Source organism: Podarcis muralis, chromosome 1 (assembly GCF_964188315.1).
Source record: "Podarcis muralis chromosome 1, rPodMur119.hap1.1, whole genome shotgun sequence".
Lineage (NCBI taxonomy): Eukaryota > Metazoa > Chordata > Lepidosauria > Squamata > Lacertidae > Podarcis > Podarcis muralis.
Window position 1 is genome coordinate 94,906,715 of NC_135655.1, and position 23,435 is coordinate 94,930,149.

At 41.8% G+C, this 23,435-nt stretch overlaps 1 protein-coding gene across 1 annotated transcript in view; it reads right to left on the reverse strand.

Annotated features, from left to right (window-relative positions):
* Positions 1–14,489: 14,489 nt before the first annotated feature.
* Positions 14,490–23,435, reverse strand: part of ACTR3 (actin related protein 3) — a 38,049-nt gene continuing 29,103 nt past the window's right edge. Inside the window, exons 7-12 of the mRNA XM_028744440.2 lie at positions 23,069–23,212; positions 22,222–22,395; positions 20,920–21,012; positions 19,009–19,134; positions 17,306–17,389; positions 14,490–15,425 (exon numbers count right to left, since the gene is read on the reverse strand). Coding sequence (XP_028600273.1) covers positions 15,330–15,425; positions 17,306–17,389; positions 19,009–19,134; positions 20,920–21,012; positions 22,222–22,395; positions 23,069–23,212 — 717 coding nt within the window. The 3' untranslated portion in view covers positions 14,490–15,329. The remainder of the gene's footprint in view (positions 15,426–17,305; positions 17,390–19,008; positions 19,135–20,919; positions 21,013–22,221; positions 22,396–23,068; positions 23,213–23,435) is intronic.

Genomic DNA, 23,435 nt, shown 5'->3' on the forward strand with positions numbered 1-23,435 from the left:
ACCGTTGCTTGAGAACAAGCAACACTATGCCTCTATTTGGTGCCTCTCCTTGTAAATGCTCTGGCGCAAACAGTTCCCTATAGCTCTGAAATAGGTGTGCTGGCAAAGGCATAAGCTGTGTACACATTCCTGTTTGCTCTGCCAGTGCACACCCACAGCTGGTTTGGGAAGTAGTGTGCGCATGATCTCGGCTGCAAACCATATCTGCCCGGCATCTGCCCTGTCATTTCTTATGAAATTCTGTGTTTTGATGCATTTGTCCCGAAACTTGCTTTCATTCCAATTGACAAGAACGACCTAGCTGCGTTTTATGCCAGTAATATGTACACAGGGAAAACCAAGCTGTAGTGTTCCCATATACCGGTAACTAGCCACCAGCATCCTGATATTTGCGAGGATTCATTCCAAAAAATGCATAATGCCATTCAGAAATATTTAACGCTACATTGCCATTCAAAACAAAGTAAATTAGAAGAGCTGTAGGTATATTCTATACAGATTTTTTTGCCAACATTTTACTCTTGCCCCTCATCACAGGTCAGTTTATCTGTTCTTCAGAAATTCTCCCCTGAAAGAAGTGCTGCCTTGCATTATAAGGTGTCCTTCCATTTGCAGCAGAAGTTCCCTGAGCTAACCTTTCACACTATTTCAGACGGTTCCCCACTCCTCCAGCACAGATATTTGTGTGGCACTGGAGCCTCAAGGAGTGAAATCAGAGGAAACTCCCCCACTCCCTTTTCAATGTTTTGTTTTTTCAAATTTGTATTTTATTTTTGCCATGGATAGTGGTTATACATGTATACGTATTCAGCCGTGGGCCAGTCCACCATCCCTCAGACCATGTGGTGGGCCGGACTATTGGGGGGGGGGTGAACAAATTCCTATGCCCCACAAACAACCCAGAGATGCATTTTAAATAAAAGCACACGTTCTACTCATGTAAGAACACCAGGCAGGCCCCACAAATAACCCAGAGATGCATTTTAAATAAAAGGACACATTCTACTCATGTAAAAACATGCTGATTCCCAGACCGTCCGCAGGCTGGATTGAGAAGGTGATTGGGCCGCATCCAGCCCACAGGCCTTAGGTTGCCTGCCCCTAGACTAGGACCTGGGACATCCAGGTTCAAATCCCCACTTGGCATGAAATTTACTGGGTCAGTCACCAGCTCTCAACCTAAGCTACCTCATGGGGTTCTTGTAAGGATTAAATGTGGGTGAGAAGAACAGCCTACACCACCTTGAGCTTCTTGGAGGCAAATAAATGTGCAAAATAAAACAATTATAATTGCACCAACATTTTGTATCAAAATGGTGAATGATTCAGTTGTCCTCTTCTATAACTTTGTTTTATCAACAAAAACAGGTATGATGTTGGTTTTCCTTTTTTTAACTGGCTGTATTGAAAATGTGCACAAATGTTTTGTAGTATGGTTTTATGCATTTCATATCCATAGTGTCTCTGAGGAAGAATTCCGTTCAAAACACGTGTGGCTCAATGAAAATGCACACTCCTGTACACTTGAACGTCTTTGGCCTTCCATCCAACTTAACGGCAAAAAAAGCCACAATATAAGCAACACTTTTGATGTGGACTTCAGATTCAAAACACAGGGAGAGCACGATAAAACAACTGTGCTGTGAGAATCACATATAAGGGGGCTTAATCCCTTCCACTTCATTCAAGGGATGAAGCAGTTTATTTGCCAAAAACGACCATTTGTCTAGTGGGTAATATTGAACAAAACATGACTTTTGGGGCCATGTGAAAATATCAGTATCGAACACTGTACCAGCAGAAGACTCCCCCTTCCTCTCCTCACCCTTGCAGCCCTCTATATGCCCCCAATCTTCTCTATAGAGTCCCATAACATTCCAGAGCAAGCAGATTTTCAGGACACGCAGGGGGTACAGGGTGGAAGAGAGGAGAATGGTGTCCTGTTGCACAAACTGAAGCCCATTGCACTTGCAGCATTAGTTGCCACCCATAACCCTGGTGATAGAGCAGGGAGATACAGAGGCATTCAAAAGAAACACCAAACTGATAGCTGAATTCCCAGCATACTCAAAAGCCGCTCTGAAGCAGTGCCAAACTCTTAACTGTCCTTCAGAACATGAGCTGGCTGGAGGAGAAGGGAGAGCCATCAAAAATTGGTGCATTTTAAAAAGTTTTCTCTTTTGTTTTTCCCAAGTAACTAAAGACAGCAGGCATATTAAAAGGGATACTCTCAAGATGAAATCTGTCCTGGCGATCCCTTCACAGTGGAAACCATCAAATAATTCCTCTCAAACAACATCACTGCTTTTATTCATAAATAACCAGAAACAACAAGCACAAAGAATTCTGATACTTCATGGTGTTGGATAGGGCTCCAACCAGCTGCAATTCCAAGTATGTTACAATGCTACAATTAATGATCAAAATGTGTTGATTATTCTGCAGATAGGGGATACCAGAGCACACCAAAGTACGGTGGGGGGTGTCATTTTCTTATGTCTATCTTTCTTAAGACAAAGATATAATGCACACTGTAATTGACTGTAAATAAAAGTATGGTGTGTGTTTTTTAACTTCATGGTTTATTTTGTAAAACTCTCTTAGAATGTTCTACACAAATCACTTGGCATATCCTGTAATGACTTTCCTTACTCTACCAGATGTGGCTTGAGCTTTAGTTCTTGAATACTGATTACAAGACCAGTGCAGAACAGTTCTTACCGTATTTTTTAAGGATCTCTACACCAGGGATGGCTGACCTGTGACCATCTGTTGTCTTTAGACTCAAATTCCCATCAGGATAATGGGAGTTGTAGTCTGCCATCATCTCATCTGGAGAATGACAGGTTAGCCAACCCTACTACAGTGGTACCTCCGGTTGTGGACAGGATCCATTCCGGAGCTCTGGTCGAATCCTGAAGTTTCTGCAACCAGAGGTGCCTGTTCTGTGCATGCTCGCAGCACAATATAGGGCTTCTGCGCATGCGTTCGCGGAAAAACCCGGAAAAATACTTCTGGGTTTGCCATCTTTGCAACCTGAAGTTTATGTTACCCGAGGGTGACGTAAGCCGGGGTTCTACTGTTCTACAGAACTCTTTTTCTCCTTCACTGCAGGAAATTTGATACACTATTAATGTTTGTTTTCAAGATCTTGAGCAAGGATAATACAGAGTACTTGCCTCATAAAAAGTGTTTGCCATCCTCTAAAAGCCTTGTCTGGCACGTAAAATCAGTCATCGGTCTTGGAAACTGATATGACAGCGGTCTTATTATTAATAGGGAAGAGCCTGGCAAGAAATTATCTATTCGTACATCTCCTATTATCAGCAAAGATGACATTTCAAGGGCATAATGTGGTCTGACAGCTTACTGTGTTATGGTGGATAGGGGTACATAAGCACTTGAAGTAGCAGTGTCTAGTTCTCTCTAGGTCATTTGCAGCTAAGAGAGGGGAGACTCCCAACTCCTGAAGGTGGCAGTGGTGAGACCCCTTTTCACATGGTTGTCCCGGGGCCTTAAGGTACTAGGTAACTACTGTCTGGTTGTAAATGTCCTTGGGGTGAGGTGGGTTGATTGAAGAGGGTGGTGACCAGCCAACTCTAAATACATTGAGTTGAAACTGATTATCTAGACCTGTGGTTCCCAACGTGGGACACACGCCTCATAGGGGAGCAATTCGAGAATGAGTTATTAACAGTTAATGGCCTTTTAGACTTCCTCCACATGAATGGTTCACTTTTTGAATATTAAAAATTATATGTGAGGGGTGGGATCAGGATTTTAGAGATGCTTAGGTGGGGCATGGCCAAAAAAAGGTTGAGAACCACTGACCTAGACCCACTTCAAACTGGCTTTGGTCTGGCTTTGGTACTGAAATGGTCTGGGACACCCTGATGGGTGACATTTCTTGGGAGATGGAATACGACCCTGCTGGTTCTCCTTCATCTTTCTGTGGCCTTCAGTGCCATCGATCATGGTGTCATTTCTGTGGGTTGGGGCTACTGTATTACAATGGTTCTGCCAAAGAGTGGCACTGGGAGATTTTTTGCTCTTTCCTCTGACACTTGTGCTGTGGGGTCCCACAGGCCGCCACTCTGCCCCTGTTACTCTTCAATATATATGTGAAGCCACTGAGAGCTGTCAGTTGGAGATTTAGAACATGTTGTCATCAGGAGTGCCATTGCGGATATTGTGCTAATGCCTGGAGACAGCAGTGCATCAGATGGTGACCAATCAACCAAAGCTGAAAACTGATGCGGCAGAAATGTGGGGTCAGAGTCAACTAACCCAGCATGCTAGTGGAAGCAAGGACTCCCATTAGCACAATAGGGCTTCACCCCACTCCTCCCCGCATGCACCCCACACACCTCCCCCAAATCTGCTCTGGGGAATCTGGAGAACAATACATGAGGGAGGAGAAGCAGATCGTTCTGTCTGGTAAGTAGAAATGCTTGTGTTGCTTGATCAGAACGGTGGAATACTGAATTCCCCCCACTGGAGTGGGAAAAATGTCCCGTTCTGGATGGAGTTGTGTTTCCCCTAAAGGAGTGTGTTTGTAACTTGGGGGTGTCCTTGGAGGCACCACTGTCAGTTAAGCCACAGGTGAGGTGACCTCAGTGGCAATAGACACCTATGCCCAGCTCTGGCTGGTTAGCCAACTAGGGCCCTCTCTAGACCAAGATCGCTTTGCTATGGTGTTACATGTTCTGGTGACCTATTGATTTAACTATTGCCATTGCGCCCTTCAAGATGACCCAGAAGCTGCAGCTGGTGCAAAATGTGGCAGCTAGGTTCCTGACAGGCAGTTTGAAACGGGATCATGCAATATCTATCCCATGTCTTCTTATTTGCTCCCAGGCCCAATTCAAGGTGCTTTGTAGACTTCAGTCTACAAAGTTCAATACAGCTCCACCCGAAGGATCACCTCCCCTGTTACATGCTCTCCTATGCCTTAAATTCCATGGGAAAGTTGTTGTTCCATCAACATCCATAGCTTGTGGTGTGGCAATGCAAAACAAGACCCTCACCATTGTTGTGACTCCCTGGACATAGAACTACCACCCTGTAGAGATCCAGAGCCTTTTACCATCTATCTGGTTAAGATGGGTTTATTTTCAGCAGTTTATGGATTTGGGTGATGTAAGAGAGAGATGCTGCAGGATTTTTTAATGTGTGTGTTGGGGGGATTTATAGATTTGGTTTATTATTTTGGGGGTTTATGGTGCTTGTACAGCCCTAGGAACCTTTGGGCGGAATACAGGTTTAATAAACAACAGTGCAAGACTAACTATGTCTACTCAGAAGTAAGACCTGTGAATTCTATGGGGCTTGCTGCCAGATTAGTGCAGTTAGGATTGCAGCCTATATAAATAAATGGCTAATAGCACTGGACCTTCCTATGGGCCTTAGAAATCCCAGTTTAAATTTCAGTTTAGGCACAGGCTTTATGTAAACCCAATATGCTCTCTCTCAATCTCATCCTTCTCTCTGAAATGTGTGTGTAGCCTTATGTGCAGGGTTATTGTAAAGATTATTGTGTGTTGGCTTCAGATGATGGGAGCTGTCGTACAACATTTGAAGGGTGATGAAAACTTTCCAAAGTAGCAATCCTGTGCACATGTACTTGTGAACTGTTACTAAATGCAGAAGGCCCCAATTCTGAGTAAGCATGAAGAGCATTTCACTGCTATGCAGGAAGGCATTTTCATATATCACACAATCTTTGTAGTGAAAGAGAGCTAAACCGAGGCTTATTTCCGCCAATATTGAAAGACGGTTTCTGTGATGTGGTTCCAAGCAGCAAGAAGAGACTAGCCATCAAGTTACAGCACTTACAATGGACAAAGGGAGAGTTGTTAAAGCTTGCCTTTTTGACAACAAATAGAATTTGTTTTGAGCCCCTTGCACTGGTTTTTACTTTGGCTTTATTATGCCCGTTTTATTGTGTTTTAGATTTTGCGTTTTTAAGGTGTTTAAAAATACTTTTTGTTCTTAATTTTTTAACTTACAAAATGGGCCAGAGAACTTTTGATATTGGATGATATGTAAATATTATAATTAAGTATCAACTTGAACTGATAGATTTATTTCAAATTCAAATTATGCCATTTTGTCTAACTTTGTTAATTTCCATCCTTAATCATAATTTAATGTGACATCATTCCAGCCACTCTCTCTGTTCTGGTGCCTATCTATTCTGGTATATTTTAATTATGTCATCTATCTTTTTAGCTACTGATTTGGTAAGTGCCTGGAAGAGTGTTTTCACCTTACTATAAATAGGATTGAGTATTCAAGTATTTCAGAGTATTTCAAGTATTTCAACATGAACTTGCATTCCATCTACTGAAATTTTGCTCTTTGTAGGAAGGTTTTGCTTTCTGCAAAGCAGATAAATTTAGAACATTCCTTCACTATAGGCTTAATCTGGTTTAACTGGCATTTTCTCTTCTAAGGGAGACTGTACTTCTGACAGTAGAGCCACTGACCCCATGAGTTTTCAGGAGAGGTGAGAATTCAATGGGTAGCAATAACAATGAAGAGTCATGTCATGCCTTAAAGATGTAACAAATTTTATTATGGCATGTTGCTTTTATGAACTAAGAGTCCACTTCATCGGATGCACGGAGGGTCAGACATCACATATATAATTTCCTTCTTGTTCCTTCTCCCCTTTCTTCCCCTCTTGGATATTTGACTTCATTGGTTTTAAAAAGGGTATTTTTTCATTAAAACCTTCCCCACATTGGGCAACCCAAAGGTCAAGGAGAGAGAACAGAAGACCTTCAGAACTACATTCCAGCTCTATCCTTGTAGAATGGACTGTAGCCACCACAGGATCATGTTCCCTCCTAGGTAGGCAACACAAGGTACCTTGCTGCTGATATTGCAGCACTGGTCTTGCTGAAATGAAGGCTGAGATGGAGGGAGTCTTTTAACATCTCTGAGTACAATTACTTTGCAAATACCATAAGAACATTAACAGATCTGGACCAGGATACATTTGTATTTCCAGTGATGTAATGAATAGCTGGTGAAACATTATATATATGAAAAATATCAACTTAGAAATCACTTTCCTAAACTGTTGATGGGCATAAATAATAATCTGAACAAGGCAATCATAAATGGGTTAATTTCTGGCCTATAACATAGCTAGGTGTCGTTATCTTAAACTGTGTGTGAAGGAAAGCTTATGCCTATATATTCATAACTACTTCCTGTGCAGTACTAATTACTATTCCAGGACATGCTTTTGCTATTTTAAGTGGTTTCTGTTAAAACCTATTTACCATTTCCCTTGACATGATACTGGTGTTTGATTTGAGGTGTTCATCGTTATCCTTAGACTTATGAGAATAAAATTCCTAATTTCTATCTTTAGAAATATTAGCTCTTCTAGACTGACTTTGGGAGGTGGGGGAGACAAGGATATTTCAAGGTTCAGGCAGAAATTCACAGCAACATCCAAAGACTTGCTCAGTACTAAATTTATGGAACAGAGTGCCTCTCTGCCACTTTCCACAAAAGAGGACCTTAAAACTACCAAAGCCACAGACTGCTTATTAGCAGATAAAAGGTTGGCATTCTCACAAGACACAAGCCCACTTGGGAATAAGGCCATTGACTAATCTTGATCACCGTGGGTGAATACAACTGGCCATCTTATTTAGTGATAATTATGGGCAAGTTCAAGGGATGCAGGTGGCGCTGTGGGTTAAACCACAGAGCCTAGGACTTGCCGATCGGAAGGTCGGTGGTTCGAATCCCCACGATGGGGTGAGCTCCTGTTGCTCGGTCCCTGCTCCTGCCAACCTAGCAGTTCGAAAGCACATCAAAGTGCAAGTAAATAAACAGGTACCGCTCCGGCGGGAAGGTAAACGCTTCTGGTTCTCCAGAAGCGGCTTAGTCAAGCTGGCCACATGACCCGGAAGCTGTATGCTGGCTCCCTCAGCCAATAAAGCGAGATGAGCGCTGCAACCCCTGAGTCGGCCACGACTGGACTTAATGGTCAGGGGTCCCTTTACCTTTTACCTTTATGGGGAAGTTCAGCAATGCAAACAACCAAGACAAGCTTTGTGTTAGTTTTTAGTTGCCATTCCTCCTCTCCTAGTTACTGGTGCTGTAGCTATGGTGCGGAGACCTATCCCTCAATTCATACCTATACTGTTTAGTCACTTCTGCATGATGGTAATCCACATAGGGCTATAATGCTTGTAAACCTCTTACACATTTCTTGGCAGGCTCTTCAACACTTGTGTGGAGAGGCTTATGTCCATTTCATCCAAGTAAACAAAAGTCTACCTCAGAGGCACCAAGGCAATGTGCAATGAAACATCTTACACAAGACAATAATTGCCAACCTTAATAAAATAAAGGCCAAAGGACATTGAAAATGTAAAAGAATAGGAAATGATGTTAACACACACTAAATGCAATCCTGGGCATGTATGTCTTGGAAGTAACTCTCCTACCATATTTGGGTAATATGGTACCCAATTGGTTGGAATTACCGTACTCATAATGACGGCAATGAGGACTGTCTGTCATGAGAAGCCCACTCTGTTCATTTAGGTTCATGTGGGGAGCTTACACAAGTAGAAAAGGCTCCCAGTTTCAGAAGTTATCCCTCCAACTTGTGAAGAATGCTGGGACGGAGCTGGCTCATCCCCATTTTCTCACTCCATGCTTGAATAGAGCCTGTGTTGAATAGGGTTTACTCCCAGGTTAAGGGTGTAACTGGAAATGGGGTATGAATAATGAATATTTGGTAGGGTTGGAGTTATGTGCATAACGAGGACAGATCAAAGCCCTCGCTGTGAAGCATGATAATGTTGAAGTGATTTTGGACGGTTAGCATTTTAACTACATCCAGGAATTTTCAGATTGTAAGTTAATATGATTGCAGAAGCAGAGGCTTAGGAAAACTGATACAAACCTGCACCCAATAGGTTTTTTTAAGTGGCCAAATCCTCACCCCAGATGTACAGGTTTGAGACAAGTTTGGCTGCGAGTCCTGGAAGGCTTGCTCCCAGCTTTGCAGGCCTTTTTCCACCTGACTTGTGAGGGCAGGCCCCTGACTCCAGCCATAAAAGCTGAGGCTGCTGAACAGACTCCTGGACTGGGGTATTCTTTAGGGGGTTTTGTTGTGGGGAGGTTTGTTATTTAATTCTTTATATCTTTATTTTTAGATCCTATTATGGTTCAAAATGTATGTGGAAATTTTTCAATTTTGTTGTGCACTTTCAGATGTGCTTTATTTGTTTGACAACTTTTGTAATTATGTAAATCATTTCATGTTGTAAGCTCCCTTGAGCATGGTTTTAACTATTGGAAAGGCTAAGATATTCCTTCCAAAAATTCGAAGAGAGCTTTGCACAAGACATTAAACAAGTTAGCTTGATAGCTTTAGAGAAATGTAATTGAAAAAGAGAAAATGGAGTTGAAAGTGAAGAGAGGGTTCTCGCATTGAGCCAGCCTGTAGACCGTACATGCAGTGCGGAGGCAAGTGTCTTAGCATCCTGCTCCAACCATGCATTGCAAGGACAGAGTATCTGTGGGCCTCTAGATGTTGCTGGATGACAACTCCCATCTTCTCAGACCATTGGCCATAATGGCAGCGGCTGATGGGAGTTGGTGTCCAATATCTGGAGATTCTCCACCCCAGATGTACAGAATGAGGTGGGAGACAGGGCATGTACACCTACAACTATGAAATCCATGTTGAGAAAAATCAAACCCTTAAGCTACCACACAGTACCTCTGGTAGGGGCTACATGATGTATAACAGAATGTGAATGCCAATAGTTTGTAAAATATTTCAGGCTTATTATTGAAGCATCATTTCAGTATCCTTCTTTGAATGCCAAGCCCTTTTAGACACGGAAGACATAACGATTTTCTTTTTTTGATACCAGCTAAAATGTCAGCCAAAAGTGGCATCACACAATCAGATGGTCTCACTATTGACATAAGGAGTGGTATTTAATAGATTTGAAGATATGGATGTTCAGGAGAAACATGATGAACCAATCTCGCCTACAAGCACAGACAACTTCACTGAGATTGCCAAGAGTTTTGCATTTACCGGGCCTCAAGCTAGAAGGAGGTTAAAAATTGCAGACAAGATTTTCAAGTTTCAGCTGAGATGTAAAGTCACAGCAGATATTACAAAATATGTACAGATAAGATAGCAGTGTGCAATGTTCTAGTATGAACACAACCTTTTTCTTTAGACAATGGAAAAGTCAGTATTCCTAAAGTAGAGAGAAGAAAACAGAGATTGTTAAAATACCACTAGGTAATTAAAACTTTCAGCGAAAGCAGTAGGGACTTGAAACAATGTTTTTCTAACACCTGTGATTATCTAGTATCCTTGGAAACACTAACAGTGGCTAAGGACATTCAAAGAAGTCTATTGAGCCACATCGAGTTTCTAATGTACTGTTAATTACTGTATCATAGGTGCTTTTTACAGTGTTAGATTTGGTGACATGTGAGTTTTTGTTCACTGCTCAAACAGCCAATAAATGAACAACAAAAATGAATGTTAAGATTACCTGTAGCAGAGAGCAGCAAGATTTTATTACACAGCAGCATATTTGTACCATTGTGACATGGCAGATCTTTATGCCCACTAATTTAATTAACAGAGTTAAGGAAACAAAGAATAGTTTTGGATTAGGTATTTTCGGCATAGACTTTGATGTTCTAGCACAGAAACTTGGTTCGGGTGTAATCACTGTTCTTCACATACCTTGCTAATAGGACACGTCAGTATTATGGGAAAACTCTATATAAGCAAAAAGCAATGGAATTTTGATTTGCCTCAGGAAACAGAAGCCGATTGATAAAGTATCAGCTACCCTCTGCAACACACAACCAGTTAAGCTTTAAGCAACAGATTTGGTCAGTAGGATCCAAATCTTGTCTGCATTTATTTGGAGTACACAAGTGCAACTAAACAGAGACATATCTTCATAAGGGCTATTCCTTTCAGCATAATAAAACCCTCTAATAACAATACAGTGGTACCTCGGGTTAAGTACTTAATTCGTTCTGGAGGTCCGTTCTTAACCTGAAACTGTTCTTAACCTGAAGCACCACTTTAGCTAATGGGGCCTCCTGCTGACGCTGTGCCGCCACTGCACGATTTCTGTTCTCATCCTGAAGCAAAGTTCTTAACCTGAAGCACTATTTCTGGGTTAGCAGAGTCTGTAACCTGAAGCGGATGTAACCCGAGGTACCACTGTATATACCTTCGATTGTATGGGCAGCCTGTGCTGATCTTATCTGCTATATTCTATAACCCCACCTATTGTCATCATCATATGATACTTTTTGACAATTGTATGATGTGTTATTCACCTTCTTAAGCAGGGAAGACTGAAGTTTCACTAACAGCTTTGCTGAAGTTGCCACTGACAGCCACACACTGTTAGGACTTGTCCATAAGAATGCAAATATGTCCCAGATAACCACAAGACCTGAATGTTTGAGATTATGTCATATATAAATATTCAGGAAGCATATAGAATGTGCGCTTTCTCTCACACACATTTTCAAGCTACTTCTTTGTATCTCAAACTGACAAGTACAAAAGCTTAAGCAATGGTGCGTATACAGAGACAACGCACTCAACGCAGCCTAGGGCATTCTCTGTGGCAGCCCCTAAGTCGTGCACCTGTGTTGCATCAAACACCTTCATTATACAGCTTCCAATGAAGATGCATCTATTCACCCTGACTTTTGACACTTTAGGTGTGTATTTTTAGGACCCACTTTATTCTTGTGGTTGTAATTTGTTTTTACTATTGTGTTTGAATGTTGTAATCCCTACCCTGGGACCTTAGCATGAAGGGCAGGTAATTAAATAATAATATATTATTTAATAAAAATTAGGTGCATTTTTATAGATACACAACAATCTCTTTCAAATCATGTGTAAACCTACACGATTCCTTCCCTTCCTATTATAGGAAAATGATGAGTTTCCCATACAAGGATTTAGTTAAATCACTGTATCACTGTATCTTGCACCACAACAGGCATGAGGACCATCACATTTGTTCTCCTATACCAATTCCTAGCAACTACCTAGCACCTGAAACTCTGCTTCCATATCCACTACAGTTGTGAGATAGTCAGAGCCCAAATGATCAAATGTACTAAAACAACTGAGCTTCAAAATTTAGGTACACACATTTTTGATAACTGAATACTGCACAATATTGATATTTGATTAAGGCACTGGGAAATCAGTTTTTTGTTTTGTTTTCAATGGAAACATTCAAGCTTCCCATGGGCTTCTAACTAGACAATATATCCATTGACAGTTTAGCTCCTGGTTAGGAAGCTACTACTCTCAGCCTAATTTAACAGAGTGTTAAGAAAGGAGGTGACTCAGAGCATGAGCAAGAGAAGGGTTGGTACATACACAGAGATGGGGTGGGGCAAAAATAAATACTACAAGGCAACTGTGCAATGCTGCAAAATCCACATGCTTTTGAATCTGACTTCACCCAGCCAGAGACAGCAGTCCTTGACTGATGTTTTTCTTGTGGGTCAATACCCTTTCATAACAAAAAGTCTGTAGTTAATAATTCCACCTGTTATTGTTTTTTAAAAAAATGCAGGATTAACAGAAAACTAGCATAATGTTGGGTGATAGTCAACATTAGTCATACACAAAGTAACGTAAGACCACTGATTTCAATGAGTCTGAATATGTCTTAGATATCACCTTTAAGGAACAACTTATTAGCAAAGATTCAGTACAGTACAGCCATGCCATGGCAGAACTTTCCTTTCTAGTTGTACCTTATTATGCTTTCAGATCATTGCTATGATTTTTTTAAAGTGTTCCTGCTCCAGGGGGCATGCAAATATGACAAATCCACATAAAATGCATTAAGGTTGAGTATTTGTTATACACAAAATGACAGAAGAGATCAAGGTGCTGGTCTACAAGCATGAAGGCCAACGGGTAACTCTTTAGATGCTGAAGTTTAGGATCTCTGCCTAAAAGAATTGTTCACAGTTTCCTCTTAGCTGACAGCTTTCTTGGGGGAAGCAAGAAACAACCGTTACTGAGGAATCAATTTGATATCCTGGTTGTTTAAATAGTTTGCAGTATGAATAATCTTATATTGAGCATCTGTATGCAACATTTTATTAGTTGTAAAATTATCTTATTGTTTTGCAAAGCTGATTCCACTGTCATCCTTTACTACTGGTACGTAACACATAGGATATTCACATCATTATGCATTAAAGTACATTTCAGTAGAAGAAATCCACACATCTTCGTTTGTAGACTTGAAAATGCAATAAAAGTGTCCAAACCAATGGAATAGCTTTCTAGAACATATGCAGAAATGCTATTCAAGTAGTTCATTGCACCTGTGTTTAGTAGAGATTATATTCGGTAGTTACCTGAGCAGAAGGCACTTCACATTTCTCCCTGGCCTTCTTTCCCTCTGCAGTCGCTGTGGCTCTTGGAAAGCCTATCCAGTGAGTCTGGGGCCCTCTGAACAGTGTGGAGTATGTTGTATGAGGCGGCAGTGGGACAAATAGAAATCACCTGAGAAGGGAACTCTGCTTGCGCAAAGTATCCTTCACCTGATTTCTGGTGATTCGCTCTCACACCACAGCCCATGTATCTTGTGGAGACTCATGCTGCAGAAAGGGCGTGTGTGATTTTCATATATTCCACCTTCCTCTGCAACTCCCAGAACCACCTTCCTTGCTGTTGCAGGAGGTCTCCTATCTATGCAGAACAGATTTCAAGAACAGCTTTTCAGGGAATACAGGTGTTGCAAATGAAAAGTTATACTAATGAAATTTGCCTTCCCCACCTGCCATGAAGTGACTGTCTCATCAGCAGAAATCAGGCTCTGTGATGCCTGGATCAAACACACACTAACAGAAATTTCAAAACTCTTTAAAAATCCAATTTAATTTTTTTGGGAACATTCCAATTTTTCAATCTCCCTTCTCACTCAGGACCCATGGCCTCAAGTTGATCAAAAGGTGAATGAGCGGAGCTAAAACTAAATTGGCAATACACTGATCAGCAGCTACGTTTACTCCACAAAGGCCAACGTATTTTGCTCTAAATATTTGTATAGTCAGCCATGCCATACCAGTTCCTTGTTAGATAACAGTATATACAGAAGCCATATAATTCACCCCCTGGATCCTGCAGTAGCAAATCAACAATACCCCCAAAATGCAGCAGCATTATTTACCAAAACATAATGAGAAAATGTTAATGAAAGCTAAATTTTCATAAATTGCATATGCACTTCTGTATGCTGCTGAATAGAAACTAAAATCACAGACACATGCACCACTTTCATATTTGTGTCACAATACCTGTTCCATTTTCGTCTCCTTCAAATTACTGATTTAATAACTGCCATGGCAAACTAGAGAGAGAGAGACCTTCAAACGATCAAGCAATGAGACTGAAAGGCCTCAGACAAACATTAAAAAGAATTTTTGTGTCTTTATTGGAATGGTGGAATACACCTATTTTGATAACTTGAATATTTGGTTGTAATTAGAAATGACACTACAGAACTGCAATACTGGTCCAACAGTCTTGTCTTTACTTCCCCCCACCCCCAAAGCAAGAAATAGAATGAAAATGCACTGAGTAATCAGAAAGCACTAGCAGGCATCGGTTAATCCAAGATTCTAGCTCCTTAGTTCCAAAAGCACTTGCCAAGTTGCATTGTGTGTGGAACCCAAGTTTTAGGATTGGTCATAATTTGAAGTTACTAGAGATTCACATGATTAAGCTTCATGTGGGCATTATTATTATTTTTATTCATCTCAAATTGGTCACTGGTATTTCTCTTGTCAAATATTACATTTCTTTCATTCACTGATATTTTTCTCAACGTATAAAAAAGTATGAAATATAAACAAGCTCTCTCATTGTACACGTGTAAGAGTACAATTGAAGAATTATAGAGCTGACTATCTACACACCATCAAATCCCATCAAATCTTGGATATTCCATTAATATACAAAATATCAGGGCACAGAAAGAACAAAAACCCACTTCTTTTGTTTTGTTTACGCACAGGATCAAATATTCAATTGAAAGGAAAAAAAACACTTGGAATCATTTTGGCTTCCCACTACATCTGCATGTTGAGACACTTATTAAAATATTCCTGTTTAATTGTGTTTGGTCTTTTTTTTTTCTTATTTTCAAGTCATGTTTTGTTATCTTAATACCGGCCATCCAGACAAACATGTATTGAGAAAGACCCTCCATCTCCCAGCCTCCCTAGATCCAACTCATGGCAGGTCGAATTTAAGACATAACTCCAAAAACTGGGTTGTGACGACAGATGCTAGGACCAATTTCTTCATAATCTTTTTTGGTGTGGCATACTTGGTAGAACTCAGGCTGGGGGGGGAAAGAAGATAAAAGGGAATATTTTCACTAAAAATATATTTTTGTCACTTTTAGGTTAAACTTGTGATATATTAAAACTTGTTATTAAAGCAGTGTTTCCCAACCTTTTTTGGGCAAAGGCACACTTCTTTCATGAAAAAAATCTCGAGGCACACCACCATTAGAAAATGTTAAAAAAATTTAACTCTGTGCCTATATTGACTATATAAAAAGTACAGTGGTGCCTCGCAAGACGAAATTAATTCGTTCTGCAAGTCTCTTCGTCTTGCGAGTTTTTCGTCTTGCGATGCACGGTTTCCCATAGGAATGCATTGAAAATCAATTAATGCGTTCCTAGGGAAACCGCCTTCAGACCAGGTCCGGGGACAGTCTGTCCCCCGACCTCTTCTGAAGGCTGGGGGGGGGGGGGGACAAGGGCTTTTCTTCCCACTGCCAGCCTTCAGAAGGCTGTTCTGAAGGCTGGCGGTGGGAAGAAAAGCCCTTCTTCCCACCTCCCGCCCCGCAAGCTCCGGGGACAGGATGGCTTTGCTGCCGACCGCCAGCATTTTAAAAGCCCCTGCTGTCCCGGGGCGATTTTAAAATGCTGGCGGGCGGGAGCAAAGTCTCCGCTGCCCCGAGGAGATTTTAAAATGCTGGGGGTCGGCAGCGAACGCTTCGCTCCCGCCCACCAGCATTTTAAGATCGCCCGGGGCAGCGGAGAAGTCTCCGCTGTCCCGGGAAGGCAGGCGGGGGGAGCAAAGACTTTTGCCCCCGCCTGCCTTCAGAAGAGGTCCAGGACCTCGTTCCGATGCCCGGCGGCGGGGGGAGAGGTTCCCGCCCCACCGCCCGGCATCGGGGCATCGTTCCGATGCCGGGCGGCGGGGGGAGAGGTTCCCGCCCCACCGCCCGGCATCGGGGCATCGTTCCGATGCCCGGCGGCTGGGGCAGGTGTTCCCGCCCCACCGCCCCGCTTCGGAGCAGCGTTCCGAAGCGGGGCGGCTGGGGCAGGTGTTCCCGCCCCCCCACCCCGCTTCGGAGCACCGGGAGAAGCGATCTCCCCGCAGCCCCTTGCTTCAAAAGAGGTCCGGGGGCAGCGGGGAAGAAGCGCTGCGCTTCCCGCTGCCCCCGGACCTCTTTTGAAGCAAGGGGCTGCGGGGAGATCGCTTCTCCCCGCAAAGCCTTGCTTCAAAAGAGGTCCGGGGGCAGCGCGAAGCGCTTCCCGCTGTCCCCGGACCTCTTTTGAAGCAAGGGGCGGTGGGGAGAAGCGATCTCGGGCGCCGCGGCGCGCAGGCGCACTGCTCGCTCCTCTTTCCGCGCAGGCGCCTTCTCTCGCTCTTTCGCCTCCTTTTCTTTCTCTCTCGATGGTCCGCCTACAAAGGAGCGAGGGAGGCGCCCGCCATGTTTGGATTTGCATCCAGCAGGAGATGCCGCCGCCGCCCCGCCTCTCCCGCCTCCCTCCCACGGCACACCAGGCAAGGTCTCACGGCACACCAGTGTGCCGCGGAACACCGGTTGGGAAACACTGTATTAAAGCACCTGTCTCAGTTTTGTGCCTGTATTATAGCTTATGTAACACAAGACAACACTGCCTTAAAAAGATGTTTCTGGAAAAAATTAGGAACAGATAAACAATAGACAGTGCGAAAAGCTCTTCCCCCATGCATTTACATTTTTCAAGGAAGCTCCTCATAAGTTACAAACATTTTGGAAAGTCTATTTATAAAAGGTTCCAGGCAGTATTCCCCCCCCCAAAAAAAAAAAAAAATAGGAGCACTTTTTAAAGCACCATGACTGGGCTTGTCCTATAAACATATACCATGGACAGTGAATACAGGTCAAAATATATGTGAGAAAAGTTCTCTTCAGATTTCTTTTTCCTTTTGTCAACTTACCGTGGAAGCCAACATTGATCCTCCAAACCAGACAGCATATCTTTGCATATGGTGTGTGATAACTTGTACATCAATAGGTTTGGGCTACAAGAGAAAATAAAATCAGTACAGAGTACTGTTTTAAATAAAATGCCATTACAGACACTTCTTTTTTTTCACTGGCTGTAGCAAAACCCCTGTTTTAAGAATATTTAACTGTCAGGCAAAACAGTTTTTAATCAAATTCTCTCAAATGCACTAATCTGAATAGGTTCCAAGATATATATGTTTTCTCAGCACAGTGGAAGTGAACATGACTTTGCATGCAGAAGGTCCCAGGTCCCAGCCCCAATATTTTTATCTAAAATGACTGGGTCATATGTGATAAGAAAAACCTCGACCTGAAATCCTGGGAAATCATTGTCAGCCATTAATGTTCTCTATATTACAAGTGTGAACTTTTCCCTTTCTCCCAAAAATGCCACAAGATACTTCTTGTGGGTTTACATGGTTGAAAACAGGCAGAATCTAGAAATCACTTATTCCCCAGGTACTAAAGTCCTAAAAAACACCTCTATATATTTCTCCCTTCTCTCACAGAAGCCACTATAACACGCCTCTTTCCATTTCCAATCTGTTGTGCCAGAGGGAAAGTACAGGACAGTAAAGTTGAAGTGGTCAGGCCAGTAAAGCACTCAGATCCTGCTTTCAGGCTGGCTGGCCACTGTGAGAACAGGATGTTGAACCAACTGGGCCACGGGCCTGATCTTGCAGGCTCTTCTTATGTAACCAAAGGTAGTTTCCAATATAAGCACTTATTCACCAACCAAAAACAATACACAGTACTGAAAGCAGTTCTAGAATAAGCCTCATGTTGCCAGCAGACTTGAAATAAATGCTTTTTATTATTTTTCTGAGGAAACTGGCAAATTCTATTTGTTATCCATCTGTTGCAATAAACACTGAAACAGGAGTATCCACTCTCCACAAAAGTGGCAACAGCTGCTTCTCCAAAACCACTACCAGTTTTCAAGATCATGGACAGGATAAGTGCCTGTAGCAATCATAATGAATCCTTCACAAATGTGGAAAGTACCGTAGATACTCGAGTATAAGCCGACCCAAATACAGTGGTACCTCAGGTTAAGTACTTAATTCGTTCCAGAGGTCTGTTCTTAACCTGAAACTGTTCTTAACCTGCAGCCGTCGCGCCGCTGGAGCACGATTTCTGTTCTCATCTTGAAGCAAAATTCTTAACCCGAGGTACTATTTCTGGGTTAGCGGCATCTGTAACCTGAAGCGTATGTAACCCAAGGTTACACTGTATAAGCCAAGGCACCTAATTTTAGCACAAAAAAACTGGAAAAACTTATTGACTCGAGTATAAGCAGGTACACCACACCACAAACCTGGTGGTGGCGGCAGCGGCGGAAGAAGAACAAGCAGCCCAAAAGGGCTCCTTTTGGGCTGCTCGTCCCTCCGCCGCCGCCATGCGCCTCGCTCAAGTATAAGCCAAGGGGCACTTTTTCAGCATAAAAAATGTGCTGAAAGAATTGGCTTATACTCGAGTATATACGGTAATTAAAGATGAAGAGATTGATACAGTTCAAAATGAGGATGACACAATTTAATGGCTTTCTTATGGGATTCCATTTAGAGATGTGATGTAAACTAGCACAACGAACTACACATACAAGTGAAACATCTTAACTAAAGAAACAAACCTTCAGTCTGCCACCACTCAGTTCCTCGCTGAGTTTCAGTCTGGCATCAACAGTTCTTTTCAAGTCTCGTTGTAAACGGCGACCAAAGTCCCTGAACATTGTGGAGCCACCAGAGAGGACAATATTCTAAATTGTACACACAAAAGTTGTATTACTTAACAACACTGGATGTTAGCAATCAGTTTCTGAAAATAAGGAGTGAAGGCAGCTGTAATGACTACAAAACAGTCACAGCAAGAAACAGGGCCAATGCTTGAGCCATGCATGCTCAATTTAAGAGACTGAGACAAATTATTTCACAAATAGGAATTTTACAGATAGCCTGAGAATTTTATGGCTTTACAATCAGTGTTAAGCTGAGCACCCCATGAAAGAAAGGCTAGATTACAAATTACTACAGATGTTTAGATACTTAAAGTGCACTTTCTTCAATCTAGAAATTTATTAAATAACTTGTTTAATATGTTTGTTCTGAGTCAGCCCAATTTTAAAAGCTATGCAACACAACAAAGGTTCCTAAATGATCATGCCAAAATTCATTCCATGCAACTACTCTTCTTCCCCTCAAAACCTCCTCCAGAGGGTCTTCCAACCAGAGAGTAGGAGGGGAAGGAGAAGTTCTGTTGCACAAGCAGAAGTTTGCTTATAATAGTGGAACAGCGGCAGGGGATACAACCTAACCCTTTCATATTTTATTTCTAGTTATAGTTTAACAATGTATTTCATTCCATTAATTCCATTATTTACAATATCCACTTGAATATACATTAGTGAAGGGCTAATCAGGATAAATGTGCACATGCTTAGCACACAAAAGGGTCTAAGTTCAGTCCTTGGCACCTTCTAGTAAACCCGGAGAAGACTCTCGACCCAAACCAGGGTGGTCCAGCAAGCGGCCCTCAAGGTCTTTTCTGGTGGCCCTTGGCAACATTTGATGCCCACCCAGCCCTCGCACTGCCTTCTCAAAGATGGGTGAGGCTTTGGGCTTGGGAATGGAGCTATGAGGGCTCTGACATAGTCCCAGAGTCCTCCAGCCTGCTTCCTAAAGCCTAGTTAGTGCTTTCCCAGCTTTCGAGAAGGAGGTGGGAGGTCTCTAGGACCCTGGCAGAGCCTCACATCTCCCTTACCCAGCTTTGGGAAGGCAGCACGAGGACTGGAGAGGGGGCACCAACTTTTAGCCTCATTCCCCAACCCCTGTGTGACATGGCAGTGTGCAGTCTGGGGGTTCCATGTCTAAGTATTATTGCGGCCCACTTGGTACGGTAAAAGGTAAAGGTAAGGGTAAGGTAAAGGACCACTGGACGGTTAAGTCCGATCAAAGGCAACTATGGGGTTGCAGTGCTCATCTCGCTTTCAGGCCGAGGGAGCTGGCGTTTGTCCACAGAGAGCTTTCCAGGTCATCTGGCCAGCATGACTAAACTGCTTCTGGTGCAGCAGAACACTGTGATAGAAACCAGAGCGCATGGAAACGCCGTTTACCTTCTCGCTGCAGCGGTACCTATTTATCAACTTGCACTGGCGTGCTTTCAAACTGCCAGGTGGGCAGGAGCTGGGACCGAGCAACGGGAGCTCACCCCATTGCGGGGATTCAAACAGCTGACCTGATCGGCAAGCACAAGAGGCTCAGTGGTTTTGACCACAGCACCACCCGTGTCCCAAGGCCCACTTGGTATGAAAATTTGGACCACCTTGCCCCAAACCCTGGAAAGTCACTACCAGTCAGTGTAGACCCTAAGCTAGGTGGGTCACTTGTCAGACTGCATACGGTAGCTTCTTACACTTGTAATATAGCCCATTATTGTGCTTTCAACAGAAGAATTGAGATCTCTTTAGCAAGTAGGCAGAGATATACTCTGAAAAAACCTCTCTCTTTCTTACACATACACACAAACATTATTTAGCTTTACTAACCTTATATAGCGGACGTCTAACATCAATGGGACAGTTCTGAATTACCTCGTCTACTACTTCTGAGATAGGCTGTGTGAAGTCTGGATTAGCAAACTAAAAACAGAAGTATGTATCAGCAAAGACCTGATTACAAGTAATTTTATTGCTTAATGCAGCATTTAAAAAAACAAATACAAACAGGTTTCGTTTTCCATACATAATACTGATGCATCAGCCTTCTCTTTAACGTATTAGAGGCAAGTGTAGATTATTGCAGATTTCTAAAGAAAGCATTAAGAAAGCTAGATGAGATGAATTTAGCATGATGGAAAAAACTAAGACACAACAATATGAGAGACACTATGGAAAAAGAAGCACTAGTTTAATTGAAGGTAAATTCTAATTCAAAAAATATGTTAACTTAGAATCAGTATTTGCTCTGAAGAATAATCTTTGTTCTCGTCTCTCCCTCACCAGCCTCTACAGTCTTCCCCAATGGCTATTTTACACTGTAAGTTTGAGGCAGCTTCTGCCTGCTTATGTACCTCTGTAAAGTACCACTTATTCTCAAAGGTCCTGTGTTATAATAATAAAGATCATTTGAAATAATAAAAAATAATAATAAAATGAAAGGGTAAAAAACCAAGTACAACCACATACAGATACTGAAGAACAGGAATTCAGGAAAATGTAAGCCTTCCAATCCCTTTACCCTTTCCATTCTCCCTGCTGTTGCATTGTACTGAACACTTTGGAGACCGCCTACACATCTCAGATGCTAAGCACTGAATCAAACAGTTTTATTCAGCATGAAAAAATGGGAATCAGCTGGAAGAAATATTTATTCCTGTTCCCTCAGCTCACCACAGAAGCCAGATTGGTGGTTTCAAATTTGAAGTGGGAAGAGAGAAACTATTATACAAAGCATGTTGTGTGGCTTTAAGTGATAACAGCTAGATCTCCCCTCCCACCTCCACCCTCAGATTCTTCTTCAGCCGAGTATCATTTAAGAAGCAGGGGGAAAGGCCTTAAAGCTTCACAATCCTCAAAAACAGATTCAGTTGAACATTAAAGCCAACATAATTAACTCGGCACCAAGAAATTGGGTTCTAAGGTTATTTTTAAAAGGGGGGTGGAAGTACGCTGGCTTTTAATTCCAACTTTGAAAGGCACTACCTGCCCTACATTATGAAATTAAAGCTGCAATCATAAGTCACACTTACAAGGGAACAAGACTCATTCAAGCACAACAGTATTTACTTCTGAGAAGATAAAACTAAAAGTATACTTCTGTGTGCATTATGAAGATCTGCACCAGTTTACCTCAGGATGAAAGAAGATCTCTGGCCCCAAGAATCTCTCATAGCCAACATCAATGGTAAATTCTTTCTTTGAGATTGCGTTGATTCCAGTATATTGTTTGATCCACTTGGTACCATCTGCGTCATACTTGTTAAATTCTTTTACTAAATCAGGGCAGACATAACTAAAGCGTTCCTGGAAATCAGATGCAGACAGTTACAAAAGAAATTCCCAAAAATCTACTAGGGTTTTATATTTGATCAGTTTAAATGGAACAGGAATGAAACTTCCTTTAAAAAAACAAAAACAAATGAAAACACCAGAGAATTGTTCAGTTAGTATTAACTGCATACATTTAAGATAATAAGCACTCAGCACTAGACACAATTCTATGCACCACTAGGCAAAAATTCTTGAGACCTGACAGCCTTAACTATCTTAGGTGGGGGTTTTTTAGTTGGGAGATGCTAACTCCGGAAAATGCATGCTCAAATGTACTATTGCCATGGTTACATACCATACCATCATACACTTTAGAATTTAAAATCCGTCAGTAATAATAGAGCTGCTCAAAAAAATAATAATTCATGAAAAGTCTCAAGAAAACTAATTATGACTTTTCATTATGCAAAACTAAGTACTTTTTAGTATTAGAATACTTTCCTAGCCCAGAAAATTAATAAATTAATTAGCTTACTGGCAATTTGTTACCACCAAGATAGCATCTTGATTTCCAATATATAAGTCACCAGATCTGAATTGTTAAAGTTAATACCAGTAGTGGCAAAGAACATATATATGCTGTGTCAGTTTTTTGAGTCTTACTGAGCCAATCAAGTATCTATTTGCTTTTTAAAATATACATTACCTTCACCGCTTTAGCAGTTTCCAATGATTGTTCAGGAGGGATTCCTACTTCTCGTTCTCTTAGCAATTGTTGAATAAAGTAAGTTATATCTCGTCCTGCAATTGGAATATGTTTGATACAGCTGCCAATCACATAACCTTCAGCCTGAAAGTAAAAAAAATAATAATAAAATCCTTCAATGAACTTAATCCCAAATACAAACTTTAGAGACATATTTGTGAATACTTGGGTAGGACATATCACAAGCAAGTCCCATGTTTCCATTTCTCTACTATCATCTCAAATCACGCACTTTCTGTTGCATGGATATTTCCCTTTACAGAACAGATAATGGTGGATTTTCTACACGCCATAACTTATACCAGCT